The sequence below is a fragment of the Copadichromis virginalis genome, linkage group LG15 (assembly GCF_057382275.1).
Source record: "Copadichromis virginalis isolate Kocher_CV1m ecotype Utaka linkage group LG15, C_Virginalis_male_GT1.1, whole genome shotgun sequence".
Taxonomy (NCBI): Eukaryota; Metazoa; Chordata; class Actinopteri; order Cichliformes; family Cichlidae; genus Copadichromis; species Copadichromis virginalis.
Window position 1 is genome coordinate 23,544,079 of NC_140632.1, and position 19,091 is coordinate 23,563,169.

The 19,091-nt window shown below is 39.1% G+C and overlaps 1 protein-coding gene across 2 annotated transcripts; it reads right to left on the reverse strand.

The window, feature by feature from the left end:
• Positions 1–1,167: 1,167 nt before the first annotated feature.
• LOC146692473 (uncharacterized) lies at positions 1,168–10,787 on the reverse strand. Of its 2 annotated transcripts, XM_085432568.1 has the most exons (6): positions 10,649–10,787; positions 9,754–9,817; positions 6,352–6,774; positions 6,090–6,241; positions 3,606–3,682; positions 1,168–1,897 (listed from the first exon to the last, which is right to left on the reverse strand). In XM_085432568.1, exons 1-5 carry the CDS (start codon positions 10,661–10,663, stop codon positions 3,617–3,619), a joined length of 720 nt encoding a protein of 239 aa, XP_085288694.1. In that variant the 5' UTR covers positions 10,664–10,787; the 3' UTR covers positions 1,168–1,897; positions 3,606–3,616. The 2 variants fall into 2 exon arrangements, with proteins under 2 accessions (XP_085288694.1, XP_085288693.1); XM_085432567.1 differs by lacking the exons at positions 1,168–1,897; positions 3,606–3,682 and having other exon boundaries at positions 4,830–6,241; positions 9,742–9,817.
• Between the last annotated feature and the right edge of the window lie 8,304 nt (positions 10,788–19,091).

A 19,091-nucleotide genomic window follows, 5' to 3' on the forward strand; every position in this document is an offset into this window, starting at 1 on the left:
TACTCCTTTTTTCTTAACCAGGTTTGCTGCCTTTTTAAGTACTTACAATTAAAACTTTCCCTCTGTCTCTGGACACTTGTGTGCTAATGCCGATATTCCTGGACACAGTTACATTATAGGCACTAATTAAAGACATCAGATGTCTTTAATTAGAACATATTTCTACTTAAAGTCAGTTTAAACGAGTCACTATTGGTGTGGCTCATTTTAACTGTGGTGACTTTGTTGCTCAGTTTGGATAAAAGGATGTGAATGAATGTGCCTCTACTCACATCAGGTCTCATTATGTTTTAAAGACTTCAGTATAACACAGTGGCCCCGCCAAAAAACAAAACAAAACAGGAAAACACTGTATCCCAGCTGTCATACAGAAAGTGGCAGGGTACAGTCTGGACAGATCACCAGTCTGTAGACAGAAAACCATTCACATGTACAGCCAATTTAGAATTAGAATTGCCAGTTAACCTAACCTATGCATGTCTTTGGACTGTGGGAAGAAGCTGAAGTACATACAAGCACACGGAGAACATAAGTTTCTAGAAAGACACCAGCCAGCAGGGAGATTTAAATCTAGGACCTACCACCATGGCCAGCCCAGTGGTACAGAGGTTAGTTGAATTAAAAACTCAGGCAGTGCTAACGGGATATTGCTAGCATCTTTTTTTATCTTTTCATAGGAAGAAGTTCTTGAGCTTGAACCTGCCGGTTGGCTGAGGTCTTTCTGTGAGGAGCTCGTATGTTCTCCCTGTGTATGAATGGGTTCTCTCCAGCTTCCCCAAACAATCCAGACATGCTTGTTAGCTGATCTGGGTGTAGGTGTGAAAGTCCAGGGTGGACTGTGTAACACGTAGGATAGACTCCAACACCCCCACCCCTGCTGCAACCCTGAATTTAAAAAGTTGGAGGAAAATAGATGGACTTATTCTGATAAAGCATGACAGCATCCCATCAACGTTTGTCTTTTCTCTTTTGTAGTTTGTTATTAAGGAATCTGTTCACCTATCATTCCCCCCCCCCCCATTTAATTACCACCATCGATAACTCCACAGTTTTCCCTTCTCCTCAGGTTAAGAGCCCCTGTGTCATCCGAGGCTCTTAACCTGATCATCCGATCATAAAGTATGATCGCCTGAATGTTTGAGGTAAACAAAGAATTCTTTTTTTTAAGGTTAATTTATTTAAAATACAGTTAAACACAGGTCCTAATACAGATTTCTACAGAAATAAAAGTAATGTATGGGTGCGTGCATGACGCTATATTAAATGTTGAGTCTATTAGCTCAGATTTTTTTTGCATTTTTACATAATATCTCTTTCTATAGATAACTGCAAGTTGCTAACTAATTGCTTAAAGACTGCTGCTAATGACTGTACAAATGAAACAAACATTGATTCACAACATTATATGAGATTATAAGAGTAATTGTGATACTTAAAATACATTTTGCTTGTAACATACTACTACAGCTAGATACTAGATTGACTATGAAGGTCAGAACATCAGTAGGTTTTAATTTGATTAAATGAGCATGATCACTTAACTGCACAGTTAACAGCATTAAAATCAGCCAGTTTTGTTAAAAAGCCTATTATCAAAGAAGATTTAAAACTACGCATACACATCATTATAATAGTAAACAGAATATTTTACAGACTTAAAATACAACATTTTTATCCATTGGTAGAGACACAGGAGTATTTTCTTTGAGAAAATCTGCCCAACTTTGGGTAGAAATCCTCTTTAGAAAACAAGCGTGGATTGCCCGATCCTGGTTCTGTGCAGCAGCCACCCTTTCTTCATGTCCTGAACATCTGGGTAAAGTGTTCAGGTTTCTCCTTAGCCTCGTTAACATCTCCATCAGTGCACGAAGGACATGCACCCCTCATTTCCTCTTTCCTGTTGGAAAAAACAAACAAACAAACAAAAACATGATAAAACTGATTATTATCAATTATGTGGCATGATGGACATCAGTGTCTGGGTCAAATCCTGATTCATGGAGATCCATTCCTGCCTCATTAGAGCTCCTAGATGATCACAGTTTGTGACTTTCAGCTTTTTAAGGACTGACCAAACGGAACAAATCTGTATTTTCCAACATCACACAGGATCATTACATAAGGTAAAAGTGATGATTAAGTGGCTCAGATTAACATTTTGAAGCCATGAACAGAAAACTTTCCAGATCTCAGTCCTCAATGGTCAGTCTTTACACTTAAACTCCCAGAGAGCAGCCATTTGGCTTTTCTACCTATAAAACCCGGAGAGCAGCCAAATGGCTGGTAGGCTTTTAGCTAAGCTTTAGCTTCAGCCAAGTGGAAGCTAAATTGGCTAGTCATTCATATGTATATTAGGTTGTTACCTGGGAATTCTGGAGGGAGGGGAGTGGGGGTGTGTGATTGAGGGGGTGGGGGAGCTGCTAAAAGCTGTGCACTTCCTTTTGTGTTTCATCTTGATGCATTCTCAATCATCCAGGGAAATAAATCTCCAAAAGTCACCAACTTGGAGTGTTTCAGTTTGCCATCTTAGGGAGAAATCAACACACATGGGTATATGTCCTTTGTTGCTGAGATTTATTGATAAAACCAGTACAAAAAAACCATGCAACACCTACGCTTTAGCGTGATGTCTTGGAAGCGGTTTCGTGCCATAGTTCCAATTATCTGTGGGTTTCCCAGGTTTGCTGACCAGCAGTCATTTAGAGATGGAACCCTGTTAACCCCCCGCAAGATGACAATTGCAATAAATGCCATTAGTTCAGGGAGGTCCATGAACCAATGAACATGCTCCATGCACCACTCAGCAGGCCATTTGTAAATATGTGTACAAATGGTTGGTTTTTTGTACTGTTTTTTGTAAGCAGGTGGCTCTGACCCCTCATATAAAACATATATGCAGGTATTTCCTGGATAATCCTCCTTTTAGTATTAAGTATAACACAAAGCGAGTGACTGAGCTCATGAACTCATCAGACTTCTAGAAGGCCAAAAATCATTTTTTGCGGTCAGGGCAGTCACCCCCTGGTGACAGGATTTTTCATCAACGTCTTTAACAAAGAGAGACAGTTAATGTACTCGTGTAAGGAATATTGCTGGTGAATAATTTTCTAGCTGTTTAAGCAGGAGGGGGAAAAAAAAGTACAAAAACACTCTGAAAACATTAAAATATAATCAGTCTGTGTAACGGAGGAGGTTAAATACGGTTCTTAAAGTAATCAGTGTCCAAAAGATATAGTGAATTTCTTCAATGGTAAAAGTTTATTTTAAATATTCCTGAAATGTATGGTTGGTTTGCTTTCTTATTCCCCCCCACTTCACACCTGTGAGATATCAGGTGGTTTAATGTGAGTTTACAACCACTTATTTTCTTTGTCCAAAATTTCCTGCCAAAGCCCCAACTAGTGACGGGTGACATCATAAATCTGAGAAACAACAATTTACTGGCCTCGTACATTGATAAAATAGTAATAATTTGTTCAAGTAAGTAGTGTTTCTGGGCTGGCTGTCTAGTTCCCTAAAAAAAAACAACAAAACAAAAAAAAAAAAAAAAAAAAAATACCTCAAGGCAAACAAACTAAGCAGCATGCTGCCAACAGGTCATTCACCTTGGATGTATCTATAAGGCTGGGAAAGACAGGGAAGCTCCATATTGATGGCTCATGCCAAAACTCCATGTGACGATCTAAAACACAAAATCACAAACAGAAAACTTTGAGAAACAGTTTGGCCTGGTTACCTGCAGCAGTGAGTGATGGAGATATAAAGAACATCACTGAAGTAAAAAGATGAATGGAACTACAGCAGAATTTGGCTGTGAAGTCAGTTTTCATCATAGCAAAGTTTGTTTGAAGTTGTATGTTTTCCAGATGGTTTTAGCAGCAGGAGGAATGTGTGGTACAGCTAAACGAATTAAGTCATTGAATTGATGGTTCAGGCCTGTGAAGCTTTCACTTTGAGATGCGTGGAAATCTGTGCAAGAACTAAAAGACTCATTTTCAGGCTTGTGAAACATATTGTTGTTGGTTGGCTGTATGGCTGCCTTTGTGTAATCAGGAAGCATTACTGATTAAGCTGTTTGCTGAATAAGCACCTTTTTGTTGACAGTTTGTGATCTGTACATGTACAAGAGAAAACTGTTAGATTAAAGCCTGTCAATGAACTACACACGTGTCTTGAGGTGGTTTCTTCTTAAGGAGTTTAAATTTGAAACCTCTGCTTTAAGAGAAACTAATGTTAACTGCTTAACTGTCTTCAGATTAGCGTGCCAGTGTGACTTCAGTTAAACAGTATTTACCTTTCAGTAGATCACTCCAGACTGCTATTTCTGATGGTGTCTTCAGTTGTGAGGCTGGTAGGGACACTTTTAGCCTCACGCTGATTGAGCACGCTGGTCTGTAGTCAAGGACAAGATCCATTCAGTCACACTTCAGGACATCAGGTAATTTTTGATGAGGAGCTTCAAACATGTGTAGTCCTGTTGCATCTCCAAACTTTTCTCCAAAATGACCATGAAGTTGAGTCGACGTGGCATTTTTACATCTTCTTGATGATTTTTTTGTCTGCAACCCAGCTAAATTTCTTCTGGAGTGTCATCAGCCAGCAAAGCCTTCTTCTCTCTTAATGAATCCTATTCTTGCTTCTGTTGATCTTGTACTTTTTCTTGCTAGTGTTGGTCATATTACAGCCAGGTTTACAAAAAAAAGAGAAAAATAAAAAGCACGTGCCGTTTTCAACAGCCATCTCTTCTGAGTAAAATGTTTTCCATTGCTGCCCATATGTGTATGAACAAAATGACAAAATTAACAACTTTTTTTTCATTAAAAAAAAAAAAAAAAAAAAGTAAAAATGTTTGCAATATCCTCCAGTAGGACTCTACTGGAAACACAAATGACTTTCTTCATTAGAAAGCAATTTCTTGAAAAACTTCAGAAGAGCAAAAAGTGACAAAGCTCCACGAAAGAAAGAAAAATGTCAACATGGAAAAGCAGGTAATTCAACTTGATATCAATTAGCGTTAGTGGAAGGGACAGTTTAAAAGCTGACTTTTGAAAGATAAAGTCATAACAAACATTTCATTTTACTTCCTTTTCTTGGATTTTTGCTCTTGCTTTGGTGTCTGTTTACATAACTCTCAGCTGAGCACCGTCACAATTTAACTGACTCAGAAGGAACAAGCTTGTGTGCTGATTGGTTGAAGACATAGACGGGAAAGGGACCAATTGCCATTATGCACAGTACAAAGTGAAACAGTAACAACATTTTAATTATATTTTGATTATCAAAGGAAAGTTGGAAGAAAGTTGGAAGAAATTATTTTAAATTAATATAATATGGACCCCAAAGCGCTTTACACTACATTTAGTCATCCACCCATTCACACACACACACACACCTTCACACACTGGTGATGGCAGACAGAGGCGAGGCTGCTGGCCCTCTGACCACCACCATTAGGGAACGGGTGAAGTGTCTTGCCCAAGGACACAACGATCGAGACTGTCAGAGCTGGGGCTCGAACCGGCAACCTTCCGATTACAAGACGAATTGCCAACTCTTGAGCCACCTGAGTAATTGTATTCAGTTGTGCTGCACATGGAAAAGTTTCTGGACACCAACCCTCGAGGACTGGAGTCTGTTACCTGTGCTCTAAAAGATCAAGATAGTGAGCACAATTCCCACCAAATAAATCTGGATGACTGAGTTTAACTCATTACTCTCAGTTTTCTGGGAACTGTTATAAATAGTCTGGCTTCAGAGAGGGACCACCAGACCTCTGGGGAAAATTAGTTAAAAAACGGGCACTGTCACTTTTGTTTCTTAAATTTGAATTTAGTTGTGTGTTAGAAATTCTAATCTTTTTGAAGCTGCACACAAGCGAGTCCTGTAACCTCAGCCCTGGTAGATTTTTATCAAGTCATCCTTTCTGTGAAGACTGAGAGCAATGCAAACAGACACACGGCGGCAGTATTTGGTCTTCAGTCCAACACATCCATCCTCGTTTCCTCCCATCCCAGGTTCAGATAGGAAATGAATTCTGCTCTTCAGTCATGACCTTTGTTAAAAAAAAATTGTGTACTTTTCTATATTACCCCTTGAGAATTACGAGAAGGTCTTTTATAGATACAAATTCCAGCCGTTACTGCAACTGCAACTACAACTGCAACTGCAACAGCAATAATCACCCCTTCTCCAACATACAGGGCCACTTTCAGTCCATCGATCCTCTCGCCAGGTTTTTGGCCTGCAGACAGAGGTGTATGATTGGACTTTTGTTAGATATCATCTTATAGAAAAGTGCCCTCTGCAACATCTTTATAACAAAATTTATCTTATTTATCTTTATAAACTCACCAGAGTGAGCGACTTTCAGGTTGACAATGCTGACGACAAGAATTTCTCTCTTCATGCGGCTTGGTCCACTCTGAAAGGCTCTGCACTCGTATATCCCTGTGTCATTAGTTGTTACATTCGTCATAATCAAAGACAAATCCCCATGTGTCATATTTCTGTCCTTCACATCCACTCGGTTGATAAAAGATGGATCTTGGTCTTCTGAATCAAGTTGTTCATCGCGATAGCTGAGCACATACTGACTACTGTTAGCTCTGTGCCACTCTAAAACCTTGACTGGAATATTTTTAGGATTTCTGCAAGGGAGAATGACAGTCTCTCCAGGTTCAGCTGTGACATTTTCCTGTACTGAAGGAGCAGAATCATCCCCCACCTTCAGCTGATCCATTTCAGGGTCATTGGTTGTGCTGGAACCTGTCACAGCTTTCAAAGGACAACGGTTTCAATACTTTGAATAATGCCAAACGTACAACAAACGCACTTGATAAATAGCAAAGAGAGATAAAAGCATATCCTTTTAAAAGAGTACGTGTTCACCAGCTGAGATTTTATGAATCTGAGACCTACTAATGTCAGTCCAGATATACCTGTGAAGGAACGTGAGATATCTAGCAGCAAGCAGGATGTGAGAGCTTCATCGGGTATATCTGCATGTTATTAAGAATAATGGAAAAGTGACGTGTGAGACAGATAGCTGATGCTGCACCAGTCTACCTGTGATATAGCAGAATGTTCTGGTAAATAGCGAGCTGAAGGAGAAACTGATTTAACAAGCAGTCAGTTTTCCAGATCACACTTATTGCGTCTATATTTGAGTGTTAATTCATCAGAAGGCTAAAAGATTGAATGTAGAGGATTTTAATGCAGCCCTGCACCAATTTAAACTCCTGGAGACACATTGATACAGTGGGATGCAAAAGTTTGGGCAACTTTGTTAATAGTCATTATTTTCCTGTATAAATCATTGGTTGTTACAATAAAAAATGTCAGTTAAATATATATATTATAGGAGACACACAGTGATAGTTGAGAAGTGAAATGAAGTTTATTGGATTTACAGAAAGTGTGCAATAATTGTTTAAAAATCAGGCCGGTGCATAAATTTGGGTACTGTTGCCATTTTATTGAGTCCAAAACCTTTAGAACTAATTACTGGAACTCAAATTGGCTTGGTAAGCTCAGTGACCCCTGACCTACATACACAGGTGAATCCAATAATGAGAAAGAGTATTTAAGGGGGCCAATTGTAAGTTTCCCTCCTCTTTTAATTTTCTCTGAAGAGTAGCAATGGGGGTCTCAAAACAACCTTCAATTGACCTGAAGACAAAGATTGTTCACCATCATGGTTTAGGGCAGAGCTTCCCAAAGTGTGGGGCCCGCCCCTTAGGGGGGAGCAGGGGGGGGGTATGAAAAGCGGGGGGGACGACAAAAAACGCTTGGACACTGCTAGCACGGGGCTCCCACACAAACACAAAGCAGGAGATGAAGCATCGCTGAATATGTTTCCAAACCAACTTCATTCTAAGCCAAAGACTAGAAAATATGGTGACGCATATCTGCCCTTTGGCTTCACCTGCACAAGTGCCGAGGTAGGTCTCCCCTGCAGAATTGGTTTTCCCTGCGTCGGGAGCAGCGCTGGGCTATTCAAAAAAACGGACAAACGGTATCCCACATTCTTGATTTTTAGTTCACAAACACTTGTTGTAATGATTAACTACTCCTGACATTTTGGAGATGTTAGCTCTTTATACAGTAAAGTTACAGCGGGATAAAAATAATATCAGGCTGATCCTGCAATGATTTGTCCCCCGGTTCAAATCACGGACAAACAGCATCCCACAGTTGTTTATATTTTTAAACCCATTTTGCACAGAGAGGCATTTTTTGAAAAATGTATTGATAGCAATGTTGAAAATTATTACACAGGAAAAAAACAACTACACGTAAAATAATCACACCGTGACGCCTCTGCCTTTCTAAATAGAGGGACAGTAATTGCGTGTTTATATGCAAGCGTGTAAAACCTGCAGATAGAGATAAAATACTGTTAATCTGACTATCTGCCATTCTGCAAGTCATCTCATGTAAACAACGTGGTGCACAGCGTGACGTGAAAAAAGTCACATACCTTTGACGTTGCGTGACGAACTCTGTATTCCTCGTCCACACGTAAACGCAAAAAAGGAGTTTTAAAAAATCTCAGTTTTCTGTGATTAGAAATGCTGTTTACGTGTGGACGAAAGGCCCAAACGCATAGAAACAGCTGCGTTTTCAAAAATACCCGTGTAGGTGTGGATGTAGCGTAAAAGAGTTAGTAGTTTATTTTATTATACCTGTAATTTATTGCAGATTACTTGTATTTGCTTAATTGTTTACTAAATGTTTGAGGTGTGAAATAAACCGTAATGGAGCAAAATATGGGTGTGTGTTGTTGGAGGATGTGTTTGTGCGCACGCATGGGGGGAGGGCGCAAACATTTTCTTGTAAAACAAAGGGGGGCCTAACAAAAAAAAAAGTTTGGGAACCACTGGTTTAGGGGAAGGATACAGAAAGCTGTCTCAGAGATTTAAGCTGTCTGTTTCCACAGTTAGGAACATATTGAGAAAATGGAAGGCCACAGGCTCAGTTTTCAGCTTATGTTTTGACTCGTAGTGCCGTCTTAAATTAAACCCCTTAATTACAGCCACAAATAAGATACAGGTTTACCAGCAATGTTTGTAAACATATATTCAGTCTCCCGCCGCCGGTGCTGAAAGGCTCTGTTTTCAGAATCAACTTTTCTCTTCGCCATTGTGAGGGGCTAGCTAACAGAAGTTTGACCTGATTGACGGGGGAATGTTCCCAGGTAGCCTAGCGTTCTGCAAGGAGGCTGCAGCGCTGCATAATGGGATCTGTAGTTTGTGTGTTATTAGCGCCTCATATCGCCGGGTCATGCATAACAATAATAATAAATCTATATAAAATGATCTCGCGGGGCGGATATAAATGTACGCTGGTCCGGCTGTGGCCCGCGGGCCTCGACTTTGACACATGTGGTTTAGAGGCTGTAATTTCTGCAAAAGGCGGATCTACTAAATATTGATTTCATTTCTTTTTTTTGTGGTGCACAAATTTATGCACCTGCCCGATTTGGTTTAAACAATTATTGCACACTTTCTGTAAATCCAATAAACTTAATTTCACTTCTCAAATATCACTCTCCCATGTGATATATTTAACTGACATTTTTTATTGTAACAACCACCGACTTATACAGGAAAATGATGACTATTAACAAGGTTGCCCAAACTTTTGCATCCCACTGTATGTGTCTGTAGTATTTATTAAATAACTGTGTCCAGATCTGACAAGGTGTGAGCGGTTTTACAATGATTTACAGAACAAACTCACCATGATGCTCACCTGCCAACACAGACACCGCCAGAATCGGGATTATCAGATAGTGCTTAACAGCCATTTTCACAAACTGAAATGACAAGAACAAACACTCCCGATTTTCAGCCAATGGGCATTTTTGTTTTTTGCATCACTGTATAAAATATAATTCTCTATGAGAAAAAAAAAAAAGTTCAGTTCAGCAAGATATTCCACCATGCTTTTTCATGTCAGAAAGCTGCAAATAAAGCTATAAAAGAATAATGTTCCACGCGTGAAAGGGTTTGCAATATTTTACCAAGTGCTTAAACGTAAATATCACAAAAATAGTATGTATTGCAAGCAAAAGTAATTAAGTTACTAAGCTTAAAAAAGGATAACTTGTTGGTCTATAATATGTGAAGCACATGTCAAATGTATCCCTCATGAATGATGTCAAGTCATTTTAAGCCACAAACAACATTCCGATAGGTAGAAGCTGCAATCAGTTTTTGGCAGTGACTTGTGAAAATGTCGCAGCTGAACGCAGCTTGATAACAAATTATCAACTGTAATAAAGAAGTAAAACTTTTAATACAATCCTTTTTTCGCACGCACGAGATCGGGGTAGGATCAAATAATAGGCGTGATGAATACCGGAAACAGCCGTTCTGAGTTATTAGCTAGCGGTTTGGTTAAAACTCAAAATTGACAGTTCGATAAAAAAGGCGAACAGACACTTACTAGCAAAAAATATTCTGCGGGTCAGACAATGCCCGACATAGGTCTATTTATGTGTTTTATGCTGTTTAAATCGTGAAAATGTAGCATTAAACTAAAACGTGCCGAGTCATTCAGCGAGCACACTGCGAATCAATGAAAAGGTTAACTTAAAAGTTTATCTGACGTCTTAGACTTGAAAACTTGTTTTGGGGGTAAATACCTGTTTGCGTAGCATTCAAGTTGTATGTAAATGCATAAAATCATCCAGCTTTCCAAATTACCTTGGCTGTATGTGCCCGTTTGAAGCTGAAGGAAGCACCGGGATAGCCAACAGGAAATGTGGGATCGCATGGGCTGCGGAAGACGATTAGTGCCACTGGAAAGAAAAAAAGTGGGCACGTCTTATGTTTTTTCTTTTTTCAAAACTCTGAGATTAAAGTCAGAATTGTGAGTAAAAAAAGCTCACAAGTCTGGAAAAGGAAAAAAAAAAAAGACTTGCCCACTTTTTTTGCCAGATGTCACCAAAGATGACTGTGTTAAAAAGCTTCTAGTAATGAACCGCTTTTCATACAAGGTCCTTTGCTTCAATCTGAAAAATGTAGACAGGTTGTGAATGCTGCCTAAACCTTGATAGAAAGCTGTGGAGGACAGGAGGACCATGACACTCAACTGAATATCACTTTTACAGTCCCATACAAACATCAGGATCGATTACACTAATGTTAATGTGAGTTTGTTTATTGTGGTGCCTAAGCAGGTTTTGTTTGGTGGTGTCAAGTCAAACGTATGTTTGTTTTAAGGAGAAAGTTAAAGTTAAAAGAATGGTAATTTATTCACAGGGGCGTTTGGCCAGTGTAGTAATTTAACCACTTTACATCCTCATTTTATTTAGTACCCCTAATAACACAAATACTTACACGAACAGGAAATACTCAGTGCGCTCTTTTTGTAGTAGTGTATGCTCTCTGAACCTGCCACCTTTCTGTCTGTCCTGCACATTTCCCTTCTCTTGTTTTCTTTGTGATTGTAAAATAAAAGTATAACATGTATTTATAAAATAACTTGTGTTTTAATTCTGCAGTTTATCACACATTTGATTTCCATGCTTGAGAAATGCAAGTGTCCAGAGTCAGGACAGACTGAGAAACTCACTGCTGCAGATCATCTGTGATAATCTCTGAGGGAGAGCTGATGAGACAAAGGCCTTCCACCTGTGATGATCAGACAGGACAAACTCAGCAGTGTGTGAAGAAAAGGAATCAATCTTTTTAGCTAATGTTAAAATAATGTTATCATTAAAGTGTTTTCAGTGTGGGAGAAACTACTCAAGTTCTTCAAGTAAAAACTATATAAGGTAGTAAAAAGTTATATATTCAGAAACTTAAAGTATGTAAGTATCAGCAGCAGAATGCACCTGAAAATAAATGCCATCATTTTGGATTAATAATACTGCTGTGTTTGTTGCATCATGATTTATATATTCTGAGGTTAGTTGGACTATAGCAGGGTCTATAACCGGCCCTCGAGGCCTGGAGTTGCCCACCCCTGGTGTACAGGGCTGTGCAGAGAGGTTTAAAGGGGCGGGTGCTCAAAGTTAAAAAGGGGCACATTGAACCAGGCTGAATAACAACAACACACATTCATCAAGAATCTAATATGGGAAGGGCAGGGCTGTGTTGATCTGAGACTGTAGACATTAAAAAGTCCATAGGAGAGATGGTAGCTGATTAAACAAGTGTCATGAGATAATAACAAAATGCAAAGATTGGTGACAGCGCTTGGAACCATAAGGCAACAAAACACTGTGAGAAATAATTTAGGCTCTGCTTGTGAATCACTCTTTGCTTCTCTTCTTCCTTCCATCATTTCATATATCCCTCTCCACTTGAGAACAAGGCACAACTTGCTATTGCAATAAACTATAATCTAATTATCCACACCTAACAACTCTTGCACTTAATCTATAATAAAATGATGACAGAAAAATGTTATAGCACTGCATTTAGTAGCCTCACACAGCTCCTGCTGTTTCCTCCTCATGTCCTTACCAGGCATGTCTGGACAATGTTATATCATGAGTAATATTTTTTTTTTAAATCCATCTAAATAAAACACACACATGCACACACAGTGACATTTTAGACCTTCTTCAGAATACCGTATATACTATGGGCATTAGAGCAGGGCGATATGGCCAAAAATATTTATCACGATATATATTTGAAAATTTGCAATAACGATATAACTGACGATATAATTGATGCGAGACAAAATACAACTCCACAACATTACTAGCGCAAACAGACAACCTTCCATTTATTTTCACTTAAACAAGAAGCTGGTTTTTATGTACATTAAAGCTTTATAAAAATTTAACAGTGCAAGGAACCTTAACGTTAACTTTTATAAGTGGAAAAGTGTTAGTGTTCGTCCTTCAGCTTCACTGTTTATGTTATGCTAATGTAAAAGGTTAACATATATGTTAAGTTGAAATGTGTGGCTGGTAAATCTGGATTACACTAATAGTTAAAAAATTAAGAGATAAAAAGACTTATGGGGATGTTAGTTCAGTTTATGTCTTCATACAAGGAAATAAAGGGAACACCCCAGTTATATTTTGGTCTTTGTTATATCGTTCAGTGTTAAATCAGTATTTTCTAATTACACTTTACATCTTCCATGGCATTACTTAAAAAATACCACTAGGTGGCGCATAGCGGCCAGGAGGAGCGTAAACCCCCCTGGGAGGCAAATCTGCAGAATAAATCCTGCAGTTGAAACGTAAACAAGTTCATGATCTGTGCCTCTTTATTTCAATACACAGGTGGGTTACTAGTCCTCAAAATGACTAATAGGTAACACAGTAGAAGCAATAAGACTGTTGTGAACTCGTGAATGAAAGTATACCGTTATAAGTTAAGTACTGTTTAAGTATTGTGTTTTGAATGAGATCGTGATGTGAACGTGATCGTGCTAGGCTAATGGACTGGCTAGCGGGGGAAGTGAGCCTCAAGTTCCGTAGCGATGCTAAGGCACGTTCTCAGTTGGGTGTTCTCTATATGTCTTGTTGAAGTAAGACAGGATGCAAAGGCTGTAATTAATGCTTGCATAGCTGCTCATGTGCTGTATACGAATGGTTATTTGCTATTTACGGGCTGTGAGTTACAGTACATTGTATTTCTTGATGCAGTGATATGTATGTGTAACCGGAACAAAGGCTGAGGCAACCTGGTCACTGCGAGCCAATGTTATCTATATTTATGATGGTTAATGTATACTCGGCAAGGTTATTCCTGTACTTTTGACAATGCGCTGACAGCTGTTATGCCACACGTTACAAAGAATTGCTGGGTCTTATGAGAGGCGATTAATGATTTGTTCCCCTGTTGATGAGCAGAATAAATCCTGCAGTTGAAACGTAAACAAGTTCATGATCTGTGCCTCTTTATTTCAATACACAGCTGCAGGATCTAGGATCGCACCCCTCCCAGGCACCTGTCACACCAGGGGGGCAACACTAACATAGCTGTGTCACTAGCGATCACGTAGCACATCATTATATACCAGCTAGCCCAACTTCAGTAACCCTACAAACGTCACTGCTGTTTAGTTTCCTGTCTTCATTTATGTTGGAAGTGATAGCAGAGCTGTACGTTTGATTTTTTTCAGAAATCTCTCAGTCAGAACATGCTATATCATGCTTAGGTAACTAGCGAAACTAGCGAGCTAACTTCCGCTAGCTTCCTGCTAGCTTCTAACTCCGTTAAATGTAATACATTTTGTTTTCATGGATGCCTGGAAGTTAAACTTTATAGTTACACCTGGTAAAGCAGCAACGCTGATCGTTTTTATTAAAGATGAAAGAATTTAGACAGTTTTTAACTCTCAGTGATGCTGCAGTGTTCGTTTGACCTGAAATATACGGAGTTTAGGACCCAGATTACTCCCAGATTTAAGGGCATCTTAGTCCGACGGCCGCTTGCATGTTCTGCAAAAAAATGTGCTTTGTCGTGTATCTGACAGACAAACACCAAACCAGTTCCACATCACTGAAGTTGCACCATTTTTACAAACCAATTCTGGTTCATCTGTTTCACTCAACAATCGGCCATGTGCGTATGAAAACAAAGGCACTGCGCATGCGTGTTTTACTCATATTCTATCGCGATATTTCATTTTCCTATCGTTGCCTAACATTATACCGGTATTACCGTGAACGGTATAATATGGCCCAGCCCTAATGGGCATCATGGTGCTGATCCAGAATCCTTACATTATTATGTATTACTAGAGCTACAATAATAAAGCAATGAGGAGGGGGAAGTAATAAATATGAAATAATGTATTTATGATGATTCCATTTGTTTCACTATCCACTCTGTGCAGGGGCAAAGCTTATTACATTTTTAAACTGTAGAGATACAATAAATTTTACTGCTGTAAAATCCAAATTTTGTCTTATTTAAAATATAAATCTAATATAATCTGCTTCTTAATGTATGTTCTTTAAAATACAGCTTGTGTTTTTTTAATATATTCTAATTATAATAATTATTATGTGGACATGCATATTAGATCGTTTTTAGTAAAATATAATCCCTCCAGAAAGGCAGGAAAAGCCCGGAAACTTACTTTAAAACTAAATATTTTCCCTAAAACGGTGACAGAGCTACAGACCCATGACAGCCTTACACAGGTAGCCAGCAGCTATGACTAGCACTACCTGTGCAGTTAATAAAAGGACAGGTAATGTTTGTCGCGCTGTTGCACACACAGCACGCTCGTTTGTTTCAGTGCGTCAGTTGCAACAAGACAACTTACCAACGTGTACGTAATAAGCTAATACTCCTGGGTGCTACACACTACAGTGTACGCTGTACATAGGGTTGCCAACCGTCCCTTAAAATACGGAATCGTCCCGTATTTCGAAACAAAAGTACACGTCCCGTATTGAGCTAATAAGGGACGCACTTTGTCCCGTAATACAGTGAGAATCAAAAGTAGTCTATAACTTTTAATGGAATTAACGCTTTGTTTGAAAACATAATTCCCAGCCCCTCTCCTGCTTTGTGACCAATGAGCTGACAGCACACTTACGAGTATGACAATTCAGATTACCACTCATCTCATTGGTCGAGGAAAGGTCGCTTACGGAGAAAATACCGGAAGACAACAAATGACCACAACAAGAAGCATGGCCAACAGGGAAACAAACGCAGACACTGCGGTGCAAGTCTCGGACGACAGTAAACCTAAAGCTGGGCAAACACTGTGCGATTTTTTTCAGTCACGTTATTCAGCTCCTGCTCAAACTGCACGATTGACTCGCAGTTGGTAGGTCACGATGCAGGTCTCACACTATACCGCCCGATGCTCTGATGCGACCTGAGTGCTCACACTGTGCCTCCATAAAATGAAGGTTATAACAGAAAATCTGTCGCGCTCTCTCTCTGTCTTACACTCACACAGACACACCACTACCATCAACTTTGCTAAATTGCTAATGAAAAACATTGATCAGGCAGCTGTGATTGAGCAGCAGTGTAAATCCAACTATTTTCACGGTTGTTGTGGTCGTGATAATTTTGTGATGCCACATCGAAAAGGCTCGGATGAGCTTTCCAAAGTTCTACAAGTTGTGCCTCCATCGCTTGTGTCCAGATCACACGCTGCACAGCCGTGCTGCTCCATCTTTTACACCAACGTTTACGTGTTTGCGCGCAAGCAGTGTGAACGGCTGTGGTGAGACCCTCACGAGCGATTGATGATCGGGAGCTGGTCGTGAGGTGTTAATCACTTCTCGTTTCCCCACGTATACTACACGATGCACGATGAAGGCCAAAATCGGTCCGATCACTCAAAAATCGGCTCAAAATGGGCCAAAAATCGCACAGTGTGAGCCCAGCATTAGAGCAGCAATGTTTGTTCCCCTCAGAGAAAGGGAAGAATGGGAAAAGGAAAACACCTGGCTGGAAAACGTTAATATGGGCATGTGCAGTGAATATCAGCGCTATGTGGCCAGAAGTGTGATAATATAATTTATTTTGTGTAATAAACAACTGCAAGGATAGATGATTACAACAAATAGATGACTAATACATAAAAGTAATACATAGATGAATAATGATGATGAGTTAAGATGCGTAATCATGGGAACAAGTGGGTTTACAAACAGGAGCAGCTGATTAGCATTAGAAAAGCTGAAATAATACCTCAACTGAAGCCAATTGTACTAAATGCACTAAATGTGCACTGTTACAAGAATGTTTTTCTTTCTATTGTTTTCTATTATTTTAAGTTAAGCAGGACAGAGTTCTTTTAAAGAAAGATTTACTTATATTCTCAAAAGTTAAGCATGACAGGCTTCTGTTTAAGAAGGAGACCTGTTTTATCGTGTTAATGTTGTCATTTTGAGCTAAAAATAAATGGCTAAATGATCATTTGTTTCACACGTGTTCATATCACAAAGAATACACATCTACTTAAATCAAATTCAAGTCAAATGGTTAAAAAAATAATTTCACACACAAAAAAAGAGCTAGAAAATTCACCACACTGGGAAGGGTGAAGACAATTGGGTCGCCCGGCCCTGGCCACGAGGTGTCCCTTATTTATTTTTCAGGGAGTTGGCAACCCTAGCTGTACACCTACTTACTGGTTTTGTCGCATCAGTCTGTGTCTCTGAGTTAACTTGTGTTTCTCCTACAGCTCCGGACCGCTAAAAATGCGCGTGCTCTTTGTGAGCTCGTTCCCGGCTGGTAACCAGCGCGTTCTTCCGTCAAGGGCGATCATTGGTTAAATGTGATCATGTGACTGATGCAAGCCAGATCCTTTTATTTAGCAAAACTGTGATTAATAGTTCAATATTATTGTTGAGGGGCACAGACAGGACTCCGCACGCACGCACACACACATAAAAAATAATAATAATTTTTTTTTTTTAAAAGTTGGCTCAACAAAAGGGCACTTTGGGCACCCATCAGGAAAGGGGCGGGTGCTCAAGCCCCTATAGCCCCCCCCCCCCCTCTGCACGTGCCTGCTGGTCTATAGTGTTACATCATATTTTATAAGGATTTTATGTGTATCATTTCTGCCCAGTTTGACCCATTTAGCAAACGTCAGCCTGTTTTTCCTCTGATATCTATTCTATATGAATTAAGACAGTTATGACTGACAGGTCTGATTTTCTCCCCCAATAAAATAATATTTAATATATTACTCTACTTATTTTATTACATTTTTTACATCTTGGGATTTTCTTTTTACCCATATCGTATAAGTAAGCTTTCATTTTCAGACAATATTTAGAAAAACAATATTTATCTATTTGATAGATAATGCATCATTATATACAGTGTAAGAGACATTTGCCTTTGAGATAAAAAAGATATAAAGTGATATGAAATAATTTCACATTCAATGATTGCTGAAGCTCAGTATTTAAAACATTTGACAAGTTAAAAGGTCAGAGGTCTCCCTCCCCCTCTCTCTGCTTTTCCCTGCTGTGTGTGCCTGTGTCCAGATTCAGATAAAGACAGTTCTCCCCAAATGTGCCAGCATCACTGCTGATATCACTAAAAGGCTCACATGAATACTAATGAAAAATGTAATTTTGAGTGTCATGTTTGTCAACAATGTGTTGTTATACTTTTTTCATGTTAGCTGATTTTTGGGATAATGTCAACTAATATGATCACAATAAAATAATAATAAAAGCACTAAATGACATTTTAGTGTCTTTAATTGTCCTTAACAAAAAGCACAACAATAAAAACAAATGACTGGAGTCTTTGTATACAGTCTCCAAATTTGATCCTATTACTGAAAACACTTTATTATTATTATTATTATTATTAATAATAATAATAATAATATATAGCTATGGGTGTGGGTGCTTTAGGGGCTACAGGTCCCTAGATATTGCTGCCAGTGCTTTTGATCCTCTTTGGATGTTGGCTGCCTTTTGTTCTATTCTCTGTTAACATTTTCTGTTGGTGTTCCATTGGTTGTGTTGCTTTCCTTTTGAATATGGTATACACTACTTTTTGTGTCATTGATGTCCCAGTGCTTCTGCCCTATTTTTTTGTGTCTGATCATTTATGATTCGTTTTACCACAGCTTTATTTAATGATATCTGAAAATCAAATATCTGTAATTTTACTGATCAGTAAATCAGTCAATCTTTATTGACAGACTTTGCATCCATAGTGAAAAAACAACAACACCCCCAAAACAAAACAAAAAAACAACACAACATGTAAGACTGCACTTAAAATGAAGAGTGATAAGTCTGTGTGTTTGGCAGTTTTTGACCAGCAGGTGGCGAGGGAGGTCTGTGTGCACATAAAGCCTGAGGATTAAACTCTTTTGCAATCAAATTGGCTGAAAGACTTCATGAAGCTTCATTTAGCTGTCACTAGCTCGAGCTGGTCCTTAAATACTGGATGCCTGATGAGTAAACAGGAGTGACAGGTTAAGTGGGAACCTGAGGACTCCACCCAGTGGGTGGGTCTGGACAGGACCTGCCCAACATTTTCAGAAACAGCAGGTGAAGAGAACACAAAAACAGACAACATCCTTAACCAGCCGGGGCCCATGAGACACTGTTTTACAGCTATAGCTGTCATACTTTCTGCGCTTTGGATCTTTACTATTGTCTGAGC